Source organism: Antechinus flavipes, chromosome 2, assembly GCF_016432865.1.
Source record: "Antechinus flavipes isolate AdamAnt ecotype Samford, QLD, Australia chromosome 2, AdamAnt_v2, whole genome shotgun sequence".
NCBI lineage: Eukaryota > Metazoa > Chordata > Mammalia > Dasyuromorphia > Dasyuridae > Antechinus > Antechinus flavipes.
In genome coordinates this window covers 592999310-593025723 of record NC_067399.1, presented here as the reverse complement: position 1 = coordinate 593025723, position 26414 = coordinate 592999310, and the positions used below count along the sequence as shown (strand labels likewise).

The 26414-nt window shown below is 31.6% G+C and overlaps 1 protein-coding gene across 1 annotated transcript in view; it reads left to right on the top strand.

Annotated features, from left to right (window-relative positions):
• The window catches only part of CCDC186 (coiled-coil domain containing 186), a 64778-nt gene that overhangs the window by 19522 nt on the left and 18842 nt on the right, over positions 1-26414 (top strand). Inside the window, exons 2-12 of the mRNA XM_051981474.1 lie at positions 7443-8131; positions 11006-11132; positions 12512-12640; positions 18255-18467; positions 20261-20380; positions 21346-21450; positions 22086-22184; positions 22364-22450; positions 23471-23613; positions 24422-24677; positions 25189-25378. Coding sequence (XP_051837434.1) covers positions 7476-8131; positions 11006-11132; positions 12512-12640; positions 18255-18467; positions 20261-20380; positions 21346-21450; positions 22086-22184; positions 22364-22450; positions 23471-23613; positions 24422-24677; positions 25189-25378 — 2125 coding nt within the window. The 5' untranslated portion in view covers positions 7443-7475. The remainder of the gene's footprint in view (positions 1-7442; positions 8132-11005; positions 11133-12511; positions 12641-18254; positions 18468-20260; positions 20381-21345; positions 21451-22085; positions 22185-22363; positions 22451-23470; positions 23614-24421; positions 24678-25188; positions 25379-26414) is intronic.

The window sequence follows — 26414 nt, the reverse complement described above, 5'->3', positions numbered from 1 at the left end:
GGAAGTTTTGTAAATTGCATGACAGTTTGATACCTCTGCACTAGATACAGTCAGGAACTCCCCCCCCCCAAAAAAAAATGTTAAAAAAAAATTTTTTTTTTGAGACATTAGGCTGGATAGAGTAAGATAAAATTTGAAGGTATAAAGCTTTACAGTTGTATTTTTTAAAAAAATTATTTAGTGAATTAAGTACAAAATAAACAGGATAGAAAAAGAAAGATTAAAAAAAAAAGAAAACATTTTCATGTGCCCAGCAGAACATCGGAGGGATGCTTCATAATTTATTTATTAATTTAATTATAACAATAAATTTCCATTTCAAGAAAGCATATATAATAATAGAAAAAATTATATTCATAAGTGTCCATCTTTGCTTTTTTGAAAGTAATTTTTTTTTTTGCATGGTTTTTTAGTATCATTTTTTCCCCCTTTCATCATCTTCCACTTTCCCAAGCAGGCTACAGTTAAGCACAAATAAATAAATAAATACACACACACACACACACACACACACACACACACATATGCACACATATCTGTGTTTTTTTAGTATATTAAAAATATTCACATCTACCCACACTCCACACACACATATATATCCATATACACATATCCATAGACCTACATGCATACATACCAAGATATACATATACATGTATATATGTATTTATCCATATGTAAACATGAATTTAAAATGGTAATAATATGGATGGCATATAATGTAGATTTCTCTCTGGATTGATTAAGTTTGACTCTGTCTAAGATCAATGATTACTAGCCATACTTTTTTTCCCCCATCCTTGTAGTGTTTTTGTATATCTTTTGTTTCCTGTCCCTGCTGACTCTTCTACTTAATTTGCCTTGCTATTATTTAACCTCCTCTACCTATGATCTCTCCCTTATCTTCTCCTCCCACCCTTTCCTTCCCTCTTCATCACATCACACCTTATTAATCTACACACCTTACACCATTCCACTACATACTATTTTGTTGTGCCCCACCTTATCTTATGTTACTCTTTCCCCCATTCTTTATTCCTTGTCTACTAACCTACATACCTTGTCCTCATAAATCTATACCTCATCTTATCCTATTCTCCTCACCCTTTCCCCCCCATTTCTTTATCAATTTTGGAGGGTGCTATACTCTGTGTGATATTTGTGTGGTGTTGCCTATTTAACCCATTCTCAATGTCAGTACGTTTATTAGAACTATGGGCTCTCCTCTCCCTGCCCTCACCAATGCCTATGTCTGTTCTTTCTCTACACCTCATTTGTGTAATATAATTACTATTTTTATCTTTTCCTAGACAGTTTTGCTTTTTAGAGTCAAATCGTATTCAACTCTTTGTCCCATTTTTTCTTTTGAACTATCCAATTACTGATGTCAGTCTTAAACATGAATATGTTTCCATGTTTAAAAAAATTTGTCCATGTTAAATTCCTTGAAACCAATCTTTGATATTGGCTCTTGAATGTTAAACATTTCTACTAATTTCAGGTTGGGTTGAGATCAAGTCCTGGAAATTTGCAACTTCATTGAATGTCTTTTCTTTTTCCATTCAATATTATGGATAATTTTGTTGGATGTGATATTTTTGGCTGGAGACCTAGTTCTTTTGATTGCCAATATGTGTATGATTCTTGGACCTGTGGTCTTTTATTGTGGCAGCTGCTAAGTCCTTAACCATATTGAATTAGTTTTTTTTCTTGTTCCTTGCAAAATATTCTCTTTAATCTGGGGGTTTTGAAATTTGACAATAATATTCCCATGTGTTTTCCACCTCTTTGAGGTGGTGATTGGTAGAGTTTTTTTTCTCCTTCTATTTCTATTTTCTCCTCATGTTCTATCACTCTAGGATAATTTTTATTTGGATTATTTCTTGCATTATTGTATCAAAGTTCTTTTTTTGGCCACAGCTTTTAAGTAGTCCAATTATCCTTCTATTTTCTTTTCTTGATCTGTTTGGCAGATATATTTTTCTTATGTTTCACATTCTGTTATATGTTTTCATTTCTTTATGTTTTGTTTTGTTATTGCTGGTCTCTTATAGCTTTACTAGCTTCCCTTGCCCAATTCTAATTTTCCAAGAATTATTTTTTTCTTTAAGGCTGTTTGTCCTTTTTTAGTTGTTAACTTTTTTCATAATCTTCTTGCTTTGGGGGATTTAATTTTTCCTCAGTCTCTCATTTGATTTTGTTTTGTTTTAAGGCAATTGGGGTTAAGTGACTTAACTAGTAAGTGGTCCATTGCACCTCTCATTTGATTTTTAGAGTCTTTTTTCAGTTTTTCTATAAATTGTCTCTGGGCAGGGAGCCCTTTAAACATTACTCTTTTGAGTAGAAGAAGCTCTTTTGACTTCACTCTCTGAAGATGAACTCCAGTCTTCCCTGTACCCATAGTAAAGTTCTATAGTTCGATTCTTTCTATTTTGTTTATTATTATTATTATAACTATTAGTATAAGCATCTCTAATTGTGGAGTGGAGGATGGTGTCTCTGACTTCACTTCAGCTCTCTCCTCTGATCTGGAACACTAAACCAAGAGCTCCTCCCTCCTTGTAAGTACAGCCAACAGCATCCCTTTCCCATTGCCTCTGTATTCCCAGTGTACTGGCTCTTTTTCCTCAAGCTCCCTAGGCTTGGCTTTCCCAATCAACCTCTGTTCTCTCAATCTTCCCAGACTCAGAGCGCCAACTTCTAGCAGTCTGGGAAGTGAGATTCCTATGATTCCTGCTGAGGCTTCAGCCAAATCCAGCTAGCTCTAGAGGTTCCTGCTGATTATTTATGTGGAACTAGCCCAGAGGTGTTTGCATTTCACATTGGTTAATTGGAGAACCTAGTTTTTCTTCTGGTCTTTTTGGATTGTACCTGGAGGACTGACCCCTATTTCTGACCCAAGGCAAAATTGTATTGTTTGTGGGGGAAATACAGAGAGCTTGAAATATACTGACCTATTCCACCGTCTTCCCAGAATCTTCCTCTATAATTAGGTTTTAAAAATAAACATTAGAAGTTTCAGATAGTGCATAATTAGCAATTTGTCATAAACTTTTTTGAAAAGCATAACTTCCAGAAGTAACTTGACACTCATTCTTTGACCAGAACTGATAACATCTAAAATACTGTGTTAAATTCTGGTGACAACAAATTAGCAAGAACATTGATAAACTGGAAAGTATCCAGAAGAAAATAGACATAACGGTAAAGTGACTTTATTCCATGTAATATGGAGGATCACTTAAAGGAACATTTTTATCTAAGAGAATATAGGCTTTAGATGAAAGGCTGTTGTGTGGATTTCAGGAGCAATTAGAAGTTCTCTGTAGAGATAAGTTAAGAATTGATGCCAGGAGAGTCTTCTTGACAATTTGAGCTATCTGTAAGAGGAGTGGTTTGCCTCAGGACTTAATGAGATTTGAAGGTCGAGAAGCAGAGCCTGGATAACCATTTAACAGATATGTTGTAGTGGGAGATCTTTTTCAGGTTTGGATGGGATTATATAAAACTTAAATTCTCTTTCAATTCTCAAATTCTGTATATTTTAAGAATTCATTTTATTTTTTGTAGTCTTCTGCACTTTTTTTTATCTCATAAATTTAATTACACATGTCACACTATTCAAAAGGGGAGTTTTCTTCAGTTTTTTTTTCCCCTGTAGCCTATAGAATAAGATTGAAATTCCTTAGCCTATTAGTATTTAAGTTCAATCTGGCTTCAATGTATCATTTTGGTATTTCAGACTATTCCTTTGCACATACTTGAAGTTCCAACTAAACTGTAATTTTTGCCAGTTCATACTATCTTTCTGTATCCTTCAGCCTCCCAGTGTTTTTGAATACTATTTACCATGCTTGAAATACTTTTCTCTATATCTCTGCCCTATTGAAATCCTGCTTTTCTTTTAAGATCTCAGGTATCACCACCTTCATGATCTCCAGCCTGATCCCTTTAGCCTCAATAAACAAATTCTATCTTTTTTCCACAGCTGAAAGTGACCTTTCTTTTCTGAAAATTCCATAACAAATATCAGAATCTTTCTATTGCCCCTTGTATCTTAATCTTGAATCTTAATGGCCTTTGCATCTTAGTTGTTGGTAAGCTCTTTGGAAGTAGAGACTGTTTATTTTCATCTTTTTTCTTTATTAAGTTGGATTTGCCCTTAAGTCATTTCAATGAAGATTGTGATACTAGTGTGTCTCCTGATTACCTTTTGATCAAATTATTTCATTTTACTACTATTAACTAAATATGTTGTTGCTAGAATGGAACACTGTTTCCTGAACTCTGTTTTCCATCTTAAGCCTCTGTGTATTTCCACTGGGTGCCCTATATTCCTTCTCTTTTTCAGTTCTTGGAATCCCAGTCTTCCTTCAAGCTCTACTTATTAGTGTTACCATCTTTACGAAGCCTTCAGTTAATTCTTCAGTTCATTCTCTCTCCCTCTTCAGTTTTACTTAAATTGTTTAACAGGTTTTATTCCTACCTAATAGAAGGTAAATTCCTTGAGACAAGAACTATTTCATTTTATGTATGTATCTTTAGCATCTAAAAATTATAGTAGGGGCTTAGCTGAAAGAAAATTTGGGTTCAGGTTTCAGCTCTAACACATTGGCCATGTGTACACTGGAAGTTATTTAATCTTTTGAGTAACTCTAAAAAACAATAAGTTGCAAAAAAAAAAAAAAAAAAAAAAAAAAAGGTGCCATACTGTATTTCTTGATCTGGGAATATATTATTGCAATAAAAATCACTGATTCAGTCTGTGAACCTATCCCTGGTACCTAATGCAATGCCCTGTGATTTATTTCATTATTTCATTGAAATTTCATTTCATATTTATTTAAATGTCTACCATGTGTATCTATGAATAAATAAGAAAAGAAATATGGATGGAAGAAAGGATTTAGTTATCATCCACAAAGTTTTCATATAGGAGTTATTGGGGAGATCAAAACATCACCAAAAACACTCTTCTTATAAGGCACTATCTATGAATATATCAAAATAATTACACAAGATTACTAAAAATATAGCAGCAAAGAACCTTGTTGAACTTTTGATAATCACGAGAGATGTAGAACATTGAGAGGTATACTTACTAAAAGTGTTTGCCACTGTTGAAGAACATCCAATTCAGAATGCAAGTTGAAAATAGATTCTTTTTTTTGTGGAAGATATTGTGTTTGTTCCATCAAGCCCTGGACATTTTATGACCTTTTTTTGTGCTGTACAGGTGCTAGAATCAAGTTTTCCTTCTATTTTTTATTGTATTTCTTCTAGGTTTTATAAAGGATTATTACAAATATACAAACCTATCCTTATCATAATAGCTTTTCTTATTTGGAATTAATTTTCCTTCCTTTTCTTTGCTAATTAGTTTTAGAAAAACCTATACTTATACCAATATACTGATTCCAGAATATCTTGATTAACTTCACATGATTGATCATTGACCATAGTGATTTGAACATAGTGATTCAGTTTGCATTGGACTGAACAAAGTAAAGTTTCTATAGCTCATTTTGTTTCTTGTTTTGCTAGGGTAATTGAGTAGTTGATTTTTATGAAAATTGAAGAACACAGTTCTCAGTGTTCTAATATGTTAAAAAAAAAAAACGAGGAGGGATAAACTAGTTTTCTATTAATATTCCTAAAATTCGTTGATTTGTGACATACCTAAATTCAATTTGTAGGTAAATTTTTAAAAGGTGAGGATAGCCAGGTTTTCAAATGAGCATTTCTGTAATTTGACCATATTCAGTGAATTTGTGATTATAACTATGGTTAGAAAATTTCATTGAAAGATTGTTTTCAGCTCATAGAACCATGTTTTATTTTGCAATTTTAGTGTTTATTCATTATGTGCTCTCTCTCTCAGTAGAATACAAACTCTCTAAAGAACACATGTAAGTCTATTTTTTGTGTATGTCCCATATTCATGCTTTTTTCTACAATATTCTGCTGCATATATGATCATTTAGTAGTTTTTAAAATGTTAATTTTTTTTTTTTTTCATACTTTACTCTGGAGCAGAACTGGGAAAAGAATTTATACTCTGAAAGAATCATGGTTTCTGGAACCATGGAACCAGGAACACTCACATATCTTTGTTACTATTGAGAATGTTTGCAAACCATCATGAAACTTTCCATATTCCCTGCCAACCTGAAAAGCAGGTTCTCAGTTGGTTGTTTCTTCTGACCTGCCTATGTCCTGAAGCACTTCTCTGACATTATTACTACAATAGAGTAGAACTTAGTGAATAGCAGTTCTTTATTGCCCTTATTTCTCTGTGAGTGTGTCATGTATATTTTTCCCTGAATAAGTGCTGCTTTGCCTTGGGTGAGAAATGGCCTAGTGTAAGCAGATAAAGGGCTCGCCTTGGAGTCAGGAAGGTGAGGCTCATGCCTTGCCTCAGACACAGAAGGTGCTGTGTGACTGGCTTGCTTATCTCCTGAGACCTGTCTGTGCTCCCAGAAACCTTAAAGACTGCACATTTGGAAGGCGTCTCTATAGTGGGGATTTCTCACACAGATGAAACCAGTGTTTCAGTATCTCATCTTTGGATAAAAGATACACTACAAAACAAGGCCCTCAGAGTTTCATAAACTCTATCCTCATACCCTTAATCTTTCTGTTTTAAACATTATTTCTTCCAGGTCCTTAAGATGGTCTGTCTTCTTAGAATTGAAGGAAATAGTTATTTTTCTAACTCCACCTCCCAGCTGCTGGCTTTGTTTCTACACTTCACCTATAGCGGGCTCTGAATAAACATGGTAGGAAAAACTGAAATTAACAGGTCCAATGATCATTGTCTGAGTTGCTTCAGTGTCACTGCCCTGATTGGCAAAGATTCAGTGGGAAGTGCCCTGACCGGAGTTGGGAAAACTAGGATTCAGATCCTGCCGCTGGCATGCGCTACCTCTGTGAGCTTGGGTACTTGAATCAACCTTCTCAGATTCCTTGTCTTTGAAAGGGGTGTAGACCAGATTGTCTCTGAGGACTCTTCTAGTTTTAGTTCAATCATCCTGCATTCCCAGAAGCCCAGGTAGAAGGCTGCAATAGGCATTCTTGCAGTAGTCTTTGTGGGTTAGTCACTCTCTCCAGATATTTGACCTATGACCTCTTTGACTTCACACATGAGTTTAGGGGGAAAGGGTATATATGTATGTATGTTTATCTTGTATGATGTATATGATATTAAAGACGAGGCTTTTCCATCTGTTTTGCTCCTGTACCTTAAGGACCAGGGACTTGCAGCTAAAACCTTCTGTATATGTTGTCTCCTGCATTAGAATGTGAGTTCCTCAAAAGCAGGGTCCGACTATTCTATTTATATCCTCAGCACTTAGCACAGGGCTTTGTACACAATAAGCCGTTAACAAATACTTCATTCATGAGCTAGTGTATGATATTTTGGGTGTTGTTTTTTCTTTTAGATTTGTAAAAAGAAATCCAGAAGATCACAAGAAATGCAGAGTGAATTGGTGCCAGTTAGCTTGTCAGAGGTAGAGAATATACCTTCCATTTCATCTGATAAAACTACTGGCTGTGTATCTGCAACTAAAGGCTCCACAAGCTGTTTTTCTGGAGATGAAGAGAGCAGCTTAGATAAAGATTATAAACTGCTTCCATCAAAAAAAGAGATGACTTCACTTACACTTCCTGAAGGTGATCGAACTGAAGCAAAAAAGGATTACTCACCAGATCATAGTGAAGTTGAAAATTCTTGTGATAAAATAGACACATTTGAAGAAAAATCTCAGAGAATAACTCATTTTCCTGGTGGAGATTTTGAAGAGCAAGTATCAAAAACAAATGGAACAGAACAAACATTAACAGAAATATTGCAAGAATTAAGGTCATCTAAGCTTGCAGAAACATCCAATGAAAAGACTTATTCAGAAAGTCCATATGATACAGATTGCACCAAGAAACTCATTTCAAGAATACAAAATGTTTCAGCACAGGAAGATTTATTAGAAGAAATAGAATCAGAGCTCTTATCTGCAGAACTTTCAAATGAACATAGAGTACCCAATGGAATGAAAAAGGGTGAACGTGCTTTAGTTATGTTTGAAAAATGTGTACAAGATAAATATCTGCAGCAGGAACATACTATAAAGAAGTAAGTGTTGACTTACCCTAAAATCCATTTGACCAATTATTAGAGAGAGAAAAATTTTAAATGTAAAATGAATACTTTAATATTGAATATCTGGTGAGTAATTAACATAGTGCTGACAAATGCATCAGCTATCTTGGATGTTTTAAAAATAACTTTTATGAAAACTTTTCTTAGAAAAATATTTATTCATAAGAAAAAAACAAGATGAAATTTTCTTTTGCTTTTATATTTTTGTAGAAAAATGACTAAATGAAGTTGAACAATAAGAAAACATCAATTATACATCAAAAATACTATATATTTCCCTTTTCACTTTAAGAAAGTTAATTGGAGTAAGGTACAGGACAGTGAGAGGAAACAGTATAAAAATAAATATAAAAGAATCTTCATAGGAAGGGGAGGGGAAGGGATACTAGGTAGGGAATCCATAAGGTAATAATAAGGAAAGGAGAGAGATTATTAGGAGACTACCATAGACCAAGTTGAAATATCCAACCAACTGATTAATCTATTTCTGTCATTTCTTCCTCTGGTGAATCCTGAATATCGTCACAAGATTAACTTGCTTCCAGCATACATTTTACTGAATTACTCCCTTATAACTTTTTCTGAAACAAAAGCATTGTTTTTTTATAATATATATAATTTTTATAATATTTTAAAATATCAATGGTAAATTTACAACATAAATTACATTTTAATGAAAAAAACTTTAAAAACAACATTTTAGTGAGAAGTTTTACGCATTTTTGCAAATCACTTTACCATCTGGCTTAATAGGAGATAGTCGGAGTCTCATAACTATCTCTGCATTAATTTGTTGGGAATGTTTTGATTTGCTGTGTATGAAGAAAATCTGAATTTAGACAGATATATAATTGGAAATTAGAGGAATATAATATAATAGGCAAATTATTAACATCTTAGTAGTTTTTACCTCACAGACCCCTTGAAAAGAGACTTGGTGAGTGATCCCTAAAAGTCCATGGACCAAACTTTGAGAACTGCTGTTCTTTTGTAGAATAAAGTTCTGCCATTCAAAGCCCATATTTTTTCTGACCCATATTCCCTTTTCTAGTCTTATTTCATACATATATATGTTCAATTTCATAGTACTTAAAATACTGTAGTTTAACTAGGCCTACTCTCCCCTTCCCCTGCAAGTAATGGATCTTTGCTGATACTACTTCCATTTCTTTGAAATGCCCTACTTATGTTCATTTCTACCTTATAAATCCCATCCATTTCTTATGACTGTTAAAATGTCACCTGCTCCATAAAGCTTTCCTTGATAAATCCTAGTAGGAAAAGATCCCTTCTGATTCCTCTGTGACTTTGGTCACATTCTGCTACACTTGAGGCTTATAGCAAACTGTCTTATATTGTTTTTATTTATATTTATTATTCATACTTTATTTCTTTTACCTACATTTTAAGTTCTTTTGAGGCTGAGTTCTGACCCCTTTTATATTTCATTTATATTTCACATCACAAGACTGATCATGTATATAACAGGTATTCACTAAATATTGAGATTAATGTTTTTATTTTGTAATAAGGTTTGTTTGATATAAACAAGTTAGAGAATAATTTCTTCAATCTAAAAGTAAAAATGAAATGGAAAAGACAATTATCTTCCAAGAAAATTGATTTGCTTTTTTCAATCTTGTTTCATTTTGTCTGTGCAGAATATTTTTAAATGTTCCTTCCAAGATAAATTGCTTAGTTATTTGACATTACCTTTATAATTGTTTAATTATATTAGCCATCATTTAGTTCAAAATTCTTGATTTTTTTACTGTTATTTAAGTTTTAAAATTGAGAATTATTTTTGCTGTATATATGTTAAACTTAAAATTAAAATCTCTGATTTATTGTTCCTTTTCTTTCATTGATCAAATTTAACATTAATTTTCTTAAATATCAGTGAAAAATCTTTGAGATGTATATGAAATTTAATTGTATTAACTATGAATAAGATTTAGAAATATCATTCCCCAAAAAATTGTCTTAAATTTTAGCTAGTATTATTTTGTATCATTATTTTGGGGAATAAATCAGGTCATTCAGATAAATCTTGTAGATTCAGACACTTCCACAAAATACTTGTTGCTTATCTACAAAATATTTAATGCGTTGTATGTGTGTGTATGTGTAAATTGCTTGTGTTCTTAACTTATTCCTTGGTTCTGATCACATCATTGATATTTGACATTTGGCTTCTAAAAATCTTAACAATTAGGAGCTGTCAGAATAAATTTAAAATTCAATTTCATAAATATGATAGATCCATTTTTCTATAATACAAGGTTCTGTTCTGGGCACTGGGCATACAAAACCAAAACCAAAAGGATTCTGATCTCAAGCTTGTCCTCTATAAAAACAAACTTACATTGACTTTTGTTTTTCCTTTCTGGGGAAATGTTTGAATTTCACATTTCACCATTTTCATATTACAGTAATATAACTATAACGGACTATTATTTAACAATACATATTTTTAAGCACATACACAGAAAGAAATTGAACAGTGCAGTTAATTTTCCCAGTAATGTTAGTTGCTTAGTCAAGGAGATAGAGTTGCTTTTGTATGGTTATAGTGTAATAGTATTATTAACTCACAGCTCTCTACTAAACAAGCCTGCCTGATTTGTCTTTTATAAAATTCATTCTGCAAATTCGTGTTAAATTACAATGATGGCCATAGCACATTTTGCAAATGAGGTATAGGGGCATAGTTAATAGGATGATTGAAAGGCAGAAATTTTGCGGTAGTCATGACAGAAATCCACACCCCCCCTTAAATGTGTATCTTGCAGCAATTTTTTATCTTTTTGGTTTATATTTTGTCTATTCTGTCCTTTTTATGTTTAGGTTAATTAAAGAAAACAAGAAGCATCAGGAACTTATTTTAGAAATTTGTTCAGAAAAAGACAACCTAAGAGAAGAACTAAAAAAACGAACAGAAACAGAGAGACAACATATAAACATAATTAAACAGGTAAAGGGCAAATAAATAGTCTTAAAGCCATAGGCTATAGGCATACCTCAGTTTATACACTATATATAGTAAAGAGTTTTCTTGGGTGTTGAATATGCAGAGGGGAGTTTGTAATATGAAGTGATCCTAAAAGTGAGTCTCATGCTCCCCCTCACCCATTTTTCTTTAAGATATGACTAAAATGGTATTCAGATTTTTCCCCATTTTGCTCAAAAGTTCTACCTGTACTCAGCTAGTTTCTATAGAAATGAGAGGACATAAAAGGTAATTTGATTATCAACTCCTGCTAACCAAACTGCTAATTGAGATTGGGTAATGATCCAATGTTTTAAACATTTATATTTTGGAATGAATTTTTATAATGATATCTAAATATAATATATTAATTTACTTTCATGTTGGATTTTTTTTTTTTTTAAGTAATACTTGTAATAAAATGATAAAGCTCTACCTCATTGTTGACTAATTGACCTTCTGAACTTTCTTCTGCCTTGGTTCAACTCTTCCCTGTGCTGCTTTTATTGTTGCTGCTGAACACTGGGCAAAGTTGTTCTTGCTGTGCTTGTTTCCTGTCCTTGGGAGGAGTGCAGAAGTATATGAAATATTTAGAGCTTAAGTAAAACCTTTTTCTATTTTGTTTAACTTCCTAACTTGACATCTTAAAAAGAAATAAAAATAGTTTAGAAAAATTGCTAAGTTTTTGCTAGTCTGGTATAGCTATTCTACTTTTGTATAAGTGGAAGTTAACTATAGTTGTTATAAATTTTGATTAACTTGGATGCATGTGCTTTAATTTTGCCCTGTGAGAACTAGACTTTAAAGGACAGGCTGGATTCTTATTTCTGTTTTTAATTCATTGTTAATAATTAGGAATTTCACCTAATGGCCAGGTGGAAAAGAACCAGGGCTATTCTTTTTAATAAATTCACTAGGCATTTGACTACTTTTTATAAAAGAAAACTGAAGTAATCTTATTTTTACCATTTGGAAAATTATGCTTGAACAAGAACTAGAAAGCTGTTGTAGCAACTTGTATTAGTCATTTTTAAAAATATTTGTACATTTTTAAACATTTATTTGCATAAGGTAATTGATGTTTATATAGTACTTTGAGATTTACAGAGTGCTTTACATACATTCTCATTTGAGCTTCATGATATCCCAGAAGGTACAGTAGAAATATTATATCCATGTTTTACAGATGAAGAAACTGAAGCTCAGAAAAGTCAAGCTAATAACATTGCATTGCTTTAATTTTTTATATCTAGACCATTTAATGTAGTACTTCTTATACAACATCATTTCATATTCATGTGCTTAAATATTTATAATTTTTTTAAAAAACTTTATGTAATAATATGGAAATATTTGCTTTACAGTTAGAAACAAGAATAGAAGAACTCAATAAAGACATTAATATTTCCAAAGAAAAACTTGTAACACAAGATGCTGCAGCCAAAAATGCAATTCAGCAATTACATAAAGAAATGGCTTTTCGAATGGAGCAGGTAATTTTATATTATTAATCTTACAAATCTGATATGTTATCCGACTTATGAATATGTTTCTTATTTTAAGTAAATTAACATCCTTAGAAAAAAAGGTATCAATAGTGCATAAGAAAAAAAATTAATAAAGAATTCATTCGAATATTTAAATGATCTACTACTTATTCTTTTATTATTTTTTTGAACCCATAGAAGAGGAGGTTACCTACTTTATACAGATCAATACCATTCTAAAGAGAAGCTTAATCTGGGTTATTAGTTTTAGAGTTCTTTATATATCTTTAAAAGTCATAGTAAGTTATATGCTAATAGGACAGTATAAAAGTAAAAGAAGTGGAAGTATTCTTTTAGTGTATCCATTCCAGGAGAGAAGGAAAGAGCAGACCCCATCAGGAGCCCACTTAAAAGTGCCTATAATTTCCTTTGTACTTAACTCTAACTTAAACTTCTACTCTCTGTTTTCATCTTGAATGGTCCTAGTGGTGAGTTGCTTTACTTATTTTTGTTATTCGTATTGGACCAAAACCTTTCTGTATAACTACTTATCCACTGGGTCTGAATGCATTAGATTCCCTTTCTATAATGACAGTGCTTCAGAAATTTGAAAAAGGCTATTTTTATCCTCCCTTTTCTTTTTTTCTCATCTTTTTTCTTGTTATTGTTGAGTTGTTTCAATCTTTTCCAGTCTTCTTGACCTCATTTTTGGGTTTCTTGGCAAAGAAAACTAAAGTCATTTGCCATTTTTTTTTTTCCACTCACTTTACAGATAAGAAAATTGATGCAAACAGCATTAAGGGAGACTTTGCTTAGGGTCACACAGCTAGTGAATTTCTGAAGTCAGATTTTAATTCAGAAAGATAAGTCTTCCTGACTCCAGGCCGGGCACTCTCTACTGTGTCATCAAGATGCTTCTCATGGAACATTGGTTTTAGACCCTTTACTATTCTGCTGCTTTTTCTCCTAGTAAATTACACTTTCTTTTTCTAAATGGAAAACTGTTTAATCCAAGCTCTGGTGTTTTCTTAATAATTGACAGTAAGATGGCTAGCCTAACATTCTGGAAACTAACATAAAAAGAAAAGAAAAAAAATTTTTTTCTCTCTCCACTCTTCTGTCACACCTTCAATTCTTTGTTATTTCTTAGAGATTACCATTCGTGGTTCCAGATGACATACAAGCTTTCAGTCTTAAGATACAGTTTGTCTGAGACTGGAGATTTAAACTTATTTTAAAAGCACTGAATGCATTCTTACCATCTCATTTGTCTTTGACAGCAATTTAATTTTCTTTAGTTATTTGCCTAGTTATATTAAAGATGAAAGCAAAATAGGAGTTAATATTTCTTTCTCCCTTTATCATTTATCTTTGTCCCAAGTAGTGGGTCTCTATATTTCTTTTTTTTTTCCTTTTCTTCTACTTTAACTTTAAAAAGACTTAACCAGGTCCTTTGCATTTTTTGTTAGCTTTAGCTTATTCGGGATGTTAAACTTTCTGCAGCTTTTTAAAAGATCCTTATTATCTACTTGTTTTTGTTACCCATTTTTCAACTGCTCCTTGTGCTTCATAAAATGTTATTTGTCTGTTGACAGGTGACAGGAGCATTCAGATTTTAAAGTGTGATCTGAAAGTCCAAAATCTGTTCTTTTGAGACTATTTTATTAGTTAGCTCTTCACTTGCCATGCATTCTTTTCTTTACCAAAGGCCCAATCCTTGACTGAAAGAAAAGGGACAAAAAGTACCTGTACTCTACAAAGACTCATATCCCTAGAAGTTCATTTAGTTTGTTGCTTTGATTACTACATAAGACTACATAAAACAGAAGCTGTTTGTTGGTTGTATTTGATCAACATTAAAAAGCTTCATATCACTTCTATCAATTGGAAATTTTAGGAAAATAACACATTTATATTTAGTTGTAATAGTTTATATGTAATCCAATCAGTGAACATTTATTAAGGTCTTACAGTGTGCCATGTACTGTGCTAAGCAGTGAGAATACAAATAAAAAGGAAACACAATCTCTTATCCCAAGAATCATCCTACAATCTAATGAGGAAAGACAGTACACAAAAGTAAGCTGAACTGGGAAGAGGTACAGGGATTTGATATTCCATAGAATCCAAACAAAGCAGAGCTACTGAATGAGAAAGTTCTGATCTGAGCCCTCTATAAAGTAAGGCTTTGGGAGGAATTTTATTGCTCCATTCTTTAACCCTTCAGTCAGAGGGGAAAGGCAATTGGGAGGGTTAAGAAGGTATTGATTGAGTTTAAAACACCGAGTCATTCAACATGATAGTGAGATATTAGTTTATGTAGGGGAAACATGATATTCATAGAATTAACCAAGCATCCTTACTGATGGAAAATGTAGAATCACCTTGTAGACAAATTTTTCTTAGTAAAACTTCACCAAGAAATACAAACAGATAAGTAGCATTACAGGGCATTTTCAGATGATTATTCTTCCATTTGTGTTTAGGCATAGAAGAAGCTTTAAAATATGTCAGGTGCTTAATGAAGGGGAAATTATGAAAGCATGACTGAAAGAATTTTCTATGGATGCTTGAAAACTATCATTATATCAAGTTATACCGTTATCATTAATTCAACAAATACTTATAAGTGTATTGTGCTAGACATTGAGGCTAAAAAGAATGTAACAGTACCTATTCTCAAGGGACTTAAAATTGATGTCAAAAGCCTTTTAAAAATTATTCCTAAAAAGTTACTTAAAAATTAAGTTTTTTTGTATTACAACATAACTTCATTTGTACAGATGATAATGACTTAACATCACTTTTGAAAATTGTGTTTTTTATTTACTGATTTTTTTTTGGCATATACTCTAGTTAACTAAATACTTTTTGGTGATAGTGTAAAACAAGCTGAAACCAAAAGAGTAATTTTGTTGTGTTTATCTCAAATTCCATCTGTCCAAAATAGAACTTATGTCTCCTAGCAGACCTGCCCATCTATCAAATTTTACTATGTCAGAGTGCGGCACCATTATTGCTTCAGTGTCAGGTTCCTAAACCTGAGTTATGTCATTCTCAATTCCTTATTCTTCCTTCCTAATCACTTCTCCAGTTAGTTGCCAATTTTTGCCACTTCCAGCACCTACCTCTCATATTCAACCTCCTCTTCACAAAATTACCACTTTTTTTCTTAAGATTTCTACTTCTCACATGGTTCTCTGCAACAGCCTTATGTTTATTTTCCCCTTATTGTATTCTGTTCTCTTCCTTAAATGAAGGGATCTTACTTAAAATCTGACATGTCAGCTACCATTGGTTCTTTATTACATCAAATGTGAACTCCTCTTTTAAAGTCCTTCACAGCTTCGCTTGAAATTATTACTGGACCTTATTTACCATCTCCTATTTTGCATTCTTATTCTTATCTCCTTTTTTCATGTCTTTTCTCTGATCATACTCCAGGGTTAGAATGCCTTCCTTTCTCTGCTGTCACTTAAAAGAATCTCTTTCAGGAAAAAACTCAAGCAGTCTTCATGTTATAAACATATATTTGGGACATTCATATATTTCATTTACTAGTCACGCTAAATTTTAATTCATCACTTCATTGTTTAAAGTAGCAAAAAACAACAAAAATTTTAAAATTTAAGCAAAATTGACCACAAAATAAGTGTATAAAATGCAAGTCCTAATATTCTCTATTGATTTCTATTATAAAATAAAAGCTTATTCCTACTGGAAAAGACTTCTCAAATTCCTTTTGAGTTTTAGTAAAAAATTAAGATAATAGCCAGGTCCATAGTGTTCTGAGGTTAAAATATTTTCAGAATTTTGTAGGATTTTCTTAATTTCATAGTTGCCAATCTATAATTGGTTAAATTTCAGATCACATTTAGAACAGGGAGGCGAGACCTTAGAAATTTAGCTGACCTCATGTTATGTACTTAGGAGCATAGTGGATGGAATATTAGATTTGGAATCAAAAAGATCTAAGTTCAAATCGTACTAGCTATGTAACTAGATAATTCACTTAAAAGCCACTGATGTCCTCAGTTCATCATCTGTGAAATGGAGATAATCATAGCATTTAACCTCAAAAGATTGCTTTGAGTACATATATACATGTATATATGTATACATGTAATTCTCACACATTTGTTATATATAATGCTTTTTTCAAATCCTAAAGTGATATACAAAGTATTAAATATAATAATAATAATAATAGTTATTATCATGAGTTAGGCTATCACTATTATTTTATTTCATATGTAATAGGAAAGTATAGTGCCTTAGTTTCAAGATCACATAGGTTATACTACTTATATAACAAAACCAGAATTTCAGCTCATGTCAGATTTAGTGTTCTTTTTGTTGCTTCATTCTCCTGATTCTCTGATTGCATGCTTATTATTTGCAGGATTAGATGTCCTTTGTCTCCTTTTGTCAGGATATAGTAGGGCTATTGAGATCACATCCTAAAAATCCCTTAAATTTGCATTGGCCTTTATAGTAGACAAAATAAGTATCTTTACCTTAACTCCCATCTTAGAAATTCTGTAAGAATGGGTTTGTTTTAAAAGAATATAAAAATTCCAGCTCCATTGTCTAAAACTTTTAAATGTAGAACTTACCTAATGAACTTAGAATCAAAGTTGGAGGAGATCTTAGAAATGACCTAATTCATTCCCCTCATTTTACAAATGAGAAAACAGTGACCGCAAATGGAAAAATAACTTACTTGATATTAATAGGCATTTTTCACACATGCTATCAAATTGTTATTAAAAGATTTGTAAATTCATGAAGGATATGTGATTTCAGTAGAGTGGGAAATCTATGGTGCAGAAATTCCATTTGCAGCTCCCAATTCATTTTTATTATCTTTTAGGTTTAAAATTCCTTTCATTTCCAAATTAATCCTTCCTTTTTCTCAGGACTCTGATTCAAGTCCTAGAGTTATTGTTCAGTCATACAGGAGATAAGTGTTAGGGGCTGCAATTCAAGTAGATAAGTGCTTCCAAAAATTTATAGAACTAAAGAGAATTGGGGAAAATAATGTACTTGCTCTGTCTTTTGTGAAGGGTGGGAGACATGAAGTATATAATGCTGTCAAAGTCAGGTAATGATACCACTTTTGCTAAACTGCGATTTTTTCTCTCTTTTTTTTTCTCTTTTTATAATTCTTCATTATAGGAAATAGTTTTTTGGGTTTGGGAGGAGGGAAGGATTAATTTGGAAATGAAAGGAATGTGAAAAAGATAGTAATAAAAATTTGAAAAATAATAGATTGCAGATCTCTTCAGATAAAGACTGGCAGTAGCAACAGAAGAAAACATGGTAGCTGTATTTTTCAGTTGAAAATGTCATTTAAATCACTTGTTATGTAAGTGTCTTGTCAAGAATGTTGGAAATAATGACATACCAAACAACTAAAAAATATTTTGGCTCTGAAATGGTAAAACAGCTAAATAAGGCATTTCGAATGTTTTGGGATTTTTTTTAATAATAAAGTAAAAATTTTGGCATAATTTAAAATATTTAGCTTTGTTTTCATGCATTATGCTAGTAAATAAAAGATAAATAAAAATGTTTAATGTAAAACTACTTTTTTGTTCAAAATAATATTAAAATAAAGGCAAACAAGAAATGTGAAGAGGCTCGCCAAGAAAAAGAAACAATGGTGATGAAGTACGTCAGAGGTGAAAAGGAATCTTTAGATCTTAGAAAAGAAAAGGAGGGGCTTGAAAGAAAACTCAGAGATGCAAATAAAGAAATTGAGAAACATGTTAACAAAGTTAAACAGCTTTCTCAAGAAAAAGGAAGACTACACCAACTCTATGAAACAAAGGTAGAACATTTTTGTACATAAGAACTTTACTATTTTCTGCACTTACATAATTGTTAGTCTTCTAATCAAAACTTAACAATTAAAAAAGTCTTCTGTATAAGCCTATTTCCTCAAATTTGCATCTTTCCTAAGCTAGCATTCTTATTTTGTACAAAGTAATTTTGATATGATACCAATGAAATACTGATAAATTTTATCCCTAGAGTAACTATTTCTTTCTTAGAGGCTTTTTTTCACTTATATACATACTAATGTTGTAAATTTTAATTTGTGTTCCAAGGTAAAGCTTCCAATTTGATCATTTATAGGATATAGATAATATCATTCATATGTGACTTACTTTTAAGAATTTGAAATATAATTAGACTACAATCTCATTTGTGAACATTTTAGCCATATTTATCAATTTGTTAATCCTTGAATGCCTTAGAAAAGGAAAATTACTGATGTGCCAAAATATGGCCGTATTGGTTTATTTTGTTTACTTTAGCTAGATAAGTTTCAGTTAAGGAATCTTACCACTTATTCCCAGGAACTTCTAAAAAAAATGCATTTCATATTATCATTTTAACTTTTTCTAATTGAAAAGAAGTAGAGAGATGTATACACTTTCAACACAAATGGTAGATTAAATTTTAATGTCAGGAGTCATTCTAGTTTTCAGATTTGGAAATTTTGCTGCCCTCTTGTTAGATTGATCTTAAAAGTTGTGCACTTTGTATTTTTTTTAATTTTGTTTTTTTGGAGTTTTTTAAATTGTTGTTGTTGTTGTTTTTTATTTCCATACTTAAAGAAACCTGAGGTTGTATTCCCAACAGTGTTGCAAGTAGTTTTTAACTTAGTTATCCTGCTCATTAGAAAACAAACCTGTGGGGCAGTTATTGGCACAGTGGATAGAGTACTGGTTTTGACATCAGGAGGATCCGAGTTCAAATGTGATCTCAGACATTTAACACTTTCTTAGCTGTGTGACCCTGGGCACGTCACTTAACCTTAATTGCCTCAGCAAAAACAACAACAACAACACAAAAACAAAAAAAGAAAACAAACTTGTTCATAGAGTAAGTAGCCCATATTTAAAGTGCTTTTCAGCTTTTTAAAACTAGGAATACATATAGCATTCTAGTGATAGCTTCCTAAAACTCAGGGGCATCTTTTTATGGGATGTCAAAGTGGAACTTGAATTTTATTATAATATATAAGCAAAAATCTAGACTCTGAAATTTTTAGGAGATTATCAGAACCTCTATTAGGGAGCAAAAATTATTAAGCCATATGAAAAGGCTAAAGGAATTTGTATTAGAAGAATTAATAAAGGAATTTGTGGTTGAATCCAAGAAATTCTTACCTAAGAATTATTATCACTCCACTTGTTTCACTCAGTTTGTTATAATAACTTTTTCTTATAAACTCTTAGAAACAATGGGCTTAAATGGTATCAGTCTTACTTCTTCTTCTTGACCACTAAATTCATTAAAGCTCATTGAAAAATTTTTACTTTAGCCTTGCTATTTGCTGACAAATTAAAGCAAGGATTCTTGATTTGTGGTCCATTAAATAAAAAAATAATAATAATCTAGGACTATATCATAATATAGTCGGTCATATTGTTTTATGCTTTTAAAAACATTTTGAGAAGGGTTCCATAGGCTTTACTAGACTGCTTAAGGGATCCATGACACGAATTCCAATAACTAATTCAAAGAAGTTACTCTGGGAACATTCCTATGGTTGATCTTTATTATGTAGGAAATAGAAAAGTAAAAATGTCAACTAATAACATTATATTTTAGGAAAGTGATGCCACTAGAATGAGCAGAGAAATTGAAAAACTGAAAGAAGATATCAACTCACATGTCATCAAAGTAAAATGGGCACAAAACAAATTAAAAACAGAAATGGATTTGCACAAGGTTAGTAGTATAATACTGAGGTGGAATGGAATGATACTCTATTACATTTTGCCCTCAAATACAGTGATGGGTAATGATACTGGAAACTTGATATAATAGCATATTGAACCTACTATATAGCTACATCAGAAGGCTATTTAGAGATTTTTTTTCATATGAAATTATCCAGATATTACTGTCATTCAGAATTATCTCCAATAAAAATATCAATCTTAAACTTTAAATATTTTCTCTACCCTTTAATATCAAAGACAAATGTTTACAAAAATAACATGATTTCAACAAATTTTCAGATTTATCATAAAATTATCAACGACACTTAAGATTCTAATTTGTAATCAGATGGCAAAATCTAATAAACATCAGTAATGTTGGTCAGGGAAGAAGGGAGTACTGTTTAAAGCAACTGGATTAATAGGTTCAGTTTCTTTTTAAAATTATTCTATGCAAAATTTCAAATGAATATCTTGACTCCAAATAAAATTGCTATTTAAAATATACATATTCTGATTAGATCTTCCTGAGCCAGAAGAGTGGATATTGAACTTTGAACTTTTTAAATCTTAGCAGTTTGATGTCAGTGATTAAAAAGTGCTTTTCAGTGTTATTTTGAAATAAAAATATTATGTTTCATTTATGAACTTTACTATTTTATTTTAGATTTCACATAGCCATCACATTTCAGAAGGTCAGAATTAAGGACATAGATAGCTTTTAAATGAATGCTATAATTTACAAAACAGCTTTTCAATTTATATTCATTCTAATTTTAATTGAGAACTTGGTGAAATTAAACATTAGGTTAATGTGATATTGGAACCAGATGGTGTTTAGAGATAATATGATCTAGCCTCAAGACAAGAAAATAGATCCCCAAACAAGTTGACTTTCCCATACCACAAAGCTAATAGAACCTGTTAAGTCTCCAGTATTATTTTTGCTTGTTTTATCTTTTTCCATTTCAGGAAACCAAAGATAAACTCAAAGAAACAGTAATTAAATTTACTCAAGCCAAAGAAGAGGCAGATCAAATACGGAAAAATTGTCAAGAAATGATAAAAGCATATCAAGTAAGCTTTACCTTTTAACTAAGCAACTGAAGAAAATTAACAATATTCTTTAAGCTATCTCTGTTTATATTTTTCATATTGAATTTATTTCTGCAGCCACTTTCCAATAAAATAGATTATTCTTAATGTTAATATACCTAGGATGGGAAGAAAACTTGAAACTAGCTATGAGCATTAGATATTAGAGGAAAAATTTGGAGTGGAGGTATATATATGAGAATGATAGAGTGAAAAGAGCATTAGACTTGGACGCAGAAATTTGGGGTTTTCAATCCTACTCTTAATCTCTTAGCTGTGTGATCCTGGGCATGTCATCTAACCTCCTTCAGACTTAGTATACTTCTTAGTAAAATGGGGATAACACATACTTCACAAGATTGTTACAGAGATTCATTTGAGATATCTAGAAAGTGTTTGTAAACCTTAAATTCTGTAAACATTTCTACTTATTGATATTTGTCAAATAGGCACTGTTGGTTAAATTTTACAGTATACTTATAGCTGTATTAAGGTAAAGCAATGGTTAAAGAATTTCACAAATAAAAAAATATAATGGTCAGAGCTTTTTATATTTTTGAAAGTGTGAAACTTAAAAATTAAATTTGTTGGTTTTTCATTTCATTCTCTTTCATCAGGAGTCAGAAGAAATTAAATCATATGAGCTAGATGCAAAGCTCAAAGTCACAAAAGGAGAACTAGAGAAGCAAATGCAGGAAAAGTCTGATCAGCTAGAGGTGAATACTTATGTTCTGTACATACCTTCTACCATATAACAAATGCAGAAAGTCAGGACAGCTTCCTTTGCAAAAATGGTTTCTGCCCACTGCAAAGAACAGGCAAAGTGTTTGGGGCAAGTTAGTTGATTCGTGATGGATAACATTATATTGTGATCTCCTTTTTAAAATTTTACAAGATGCATCATGCCAAAATAAAAGAACTAGAAGATTTGAAGAGGACATTTAAGGAGGGTATGGATGAGCTACGAACACTAAGAACAAAGGTAATTACATTTAGTTCATTGACCAAAGAAAGAATAAAGAAACATTTTAAATTTTGATTATGAATCTTGTTTATTTGTTTGCTTATTGAAGGAGTAATTTGGAAGAGGGTAGGAATTTGGGAGACATAATTATATGGCAGTCTTGAATAATGAAATACAGTCTGATTTTGTGTTCTTTTAATGTGTTTGCCATTGTGTTTTAGAATATTATATCAATTTCAAAACTCTTTTAAGACAATATACAGTGACAGCCAGTCAACTTGTAAGGTTATTGAAACCTTAATAGTTGTAAAGGGAAAATTATCATTAAAACTACAAAACCCTTCTTTGTGATTCCCCTGGATATACTAATGTCTTTTTAATTTCTAATAATCTAGTAAATCCAATATATATTATCTATAGTCCTCATTTTAAAAAATAATTTCACTTCCCCCTAATGTCCTAGATATTTATAAAATATTTTGTTAATACTATCATGTTTTTCAAAATAAACCTATCTTTTCAAAATATTTTGTCTGGGATCTATATAATACTTCGTAATTTCAAAATATTTACATATACATTATTTGATTTTGAGTCTCTCCAATTCTTTGAGTAGGATAAGTATTTTGCTTATTTTAGAGATGAGAAAACAATTAGGGATTAAGTGATTTGCCTTAAAATTATTGTACAGGTAATACTTAGTAAAAGAAAATGAAATTAAAATCCTGATTTCTTTTTTCCTCATTTTCTTTTCTTTTTTTTTTTTTTTTGGCTGAGGCATTTGGGATTAAGTGACTTGCCCAAGGTCACACAGCTAGGAAGTGTTAAGTATCTGAGGTCGGATTTGAACTCAGGTCCGACTGACTTCTGGGCTGGTACTTTATCCACTGCACCACCTAGCTGCCCCTTTTCCTCATTTTCTTTTTCACAACTCTGCCACACTGGCTAAAGAGTATCTATAGAATATTAATATATAGTCACTACAGTTAACATTTTATAAGAAACAAGGGAATATCATATAGCTTGCTTATTTGGCAGGTAAAATGTCTAGAAGATGAACGGTTAAGAACAGAAGATGAATTATCCAAATATAAAGAGATTATTAATCGCCAAAAAGCTGAAATTCAAAATTTATTGGATAGAGTTAAAATTGTGGAGCAGTTACAAGACCAGCTTCAAAGGTATTAAATAAAAGTTTTTCATTTGTTTTGTCATTAGATTTTTTTTTCTGTTTGTAGAATATATTTTTAGATTACTATATAGAAATGAATTGTGAAATGAGAATTTTCAGAAACAGCATATGTCAACTATTTAAAAGGAGTATCCCTATGAATTTTAATTTGTAATATTTTTAGGTTCATTCGTGTTTTTCCATCTCAGATATCCCTTTGCTATTCTTATTAACTTTTTTCTTGCTGTGAGGTACTATTTGTTAAAATGATTTCTCAAATTCCTGCCTTCATTTGAACTCTTTTTAGGAGAATGTTTTAGAAATTCCTTGAATAGTTTTTAATGTAATAATAATAATAAACTTGAATTTATATAACACTTTAAAATTTACATGGTTTTTGTCACTTGGTTCATAGCAACTCTGGGAGAGGTAGGCATTATTACCATTTTCCAAATGAGGGGCAGATAGGTTAAATAATTTGCCTCAGAGATACACAGTTATTAAGTGCTTAAGTCATATTTGAATTCGGGCCTTCCTGATTTGAGATTCTCCATTAGAGATAAGATGAAAATTATATTCTTGGTGGTAACTGAAGTAGCTATTTTTATGACAGTTTTGTTTTATATTATCTTTTTCTATTCCTTGTCTTTTAAACATTGATAAAAGTATATAATTTTTTCCTTAAAAGTATCTGAAAAATTGGTTGGTTTAGTACTTGACCTTGAAAGAGTTCTATATTGGACAAAAATTTTAAGACCAATCAGTGTCTTTTAGCAATCTTTGTACATTTTTTTCATTAATGGCCCTTTTTTTTTTAGTGGTAAACAAGAAATTGAAAACTTGTCTGAAGAAGTGGGAAGTCTGAATTCTTTGATTAATGACCTACAAGAAGACATTGAAGGCAGTAGAAAAAGAGAGTCTGAGCTATTGTTATTTACAGAAAAATTAACTAGTAAGAATGCCCAACTTCAATCTGAATCTAATTCTTTACAGTCACAATTTGATAAACTCTCCTGTAGTGAAAGTCAGTTACAGAGTCATTATGAACACATGAAACAGACTAATATTGATTTGGTAAGTATAAAGTTAATTTTTTAACCAAGATAATGGAGAACACAATCAGCATAATGTTCTAAGATCCATTGAGATCATATATTACCATTCATTTTGAGCTCTTTTGTGATTTTTTAAAATTGTTATTATAATTGTAATTTGATTCAATCCTCTTGACTTTTTTCAAAACCACACTGGGGGAGGGAGGAAAGTACCAATTTTTTTTTTACATAGAAAAGAAAATGAAGATTTTTCATCCTGTGTGTTGTAGTTCCCTTATTTCTAAAACCTAATATTTCACGGCACTTGAGTGTGTTTTGTGAGTTATTTTTTAAAAAAACATAGAAATCTTTTGTCACCATTTTTTGCATATTGTTATATTAGACATGATCAATGAAACATGGTAGGAAAAACAGCTTCAATTCTCAAGAAGTTTGCAGTTTTTAACAGATAAAATCATTATATTTTATTATTAATATTAATAGAGGTATATAGGATAACTAAAGTTATTTTAACCTTGCTTTCAATTCAGGAAAGTAGATTATTCAAAGAAGAAGAACTTCGAAAGAATGAAAGCCAAGCTTTGCAAGCTGAACTGACTTCTAGAGAAATAGAATTAAAAACTTTAAATACTCAAGTAGAAGAACTGAAAGATGAACTAGTTACCCAAAGACGTAAACATGCTTCAAATCTCAAAGATCTCACCAAGCAACTTCAGCAAGGTTAAGCTTCTTCCATGTGGATTTCTTTGTGTGTATTGATTTTATTTATGAAGGTTTTATGAAATCAACTCTTTTATAGTAGGGTTTAAAACATTCTATTATATAACTGTTTTGGTTGTAGTAAGGGCTAGATCAGGGGTCCTCAAACTATGGCTTATGGGCCAGATGCGGCAGCTGAGGACATTTATCCCCCTCACCTAGGGCTATGAAGTTTCTTTATTTAAAGGCCCACAAAACAAAGTTTTTGTTTTTACTATAGTCCAGCCCTCCAGCAGTCTGAGGGACAGCGAACTGACCCCCTATTTAAAAAGTTTGAGGACCCCTGGGCTAGATCTTTGCTTTCATTAATTTAGGGAGTGGCTTGTGAGGAACTACTATTATGAGTGTAATAGCACCCTCTTTTGCTAGTTGGAATCTTTAAGAGTGTTGCTTGGATTATTGAAAAGTTAAGTAACATGCCCTGAATAACAATCAGTATATATCAAAGATGTGCCTGAACCCAGGCTTTCTTGACTCCAGGTTCATCTCTATGTACTCTTTCATGTTGCTTCTCTACAAAAATTATTCTCTTATAATTTGGTAGTTTCTTTTTAATGTAAATTTCTTTGAATCAAATTGATTTCCTAATCAGTTCTCCCAGTTCCAATATTATCCTCTATGGGTATATCTTATATACCCATAAAGCATTTATTAGTAAAATGCCAACATTTTAGAGCTATGAAGAAACTTCATCATTGTCTAGTATAACTGTTGTACTGTTTGAAATCACATTACTAGTTAAGAGAATCAGAATTTAAAATTTTGTCTCCCATTTCTAAGACTTAACTCTTTTCTCTACACTATGCTGTCTTTTTTGTTTTTAATATTTTTTAGTACTTTGAGGACCTGTTGCTTGGGTGTTCTTTCTCTATCAGTAGGGGAGAGGAGTTGGGGACAGAAATCATAATTATTCTGTAACCAAGTATAAAATACTGAGATGCTATGGCCAAGAAAATTTTCGATATCATCTTATGGCCAGCCTTCAAGTGATGAATTT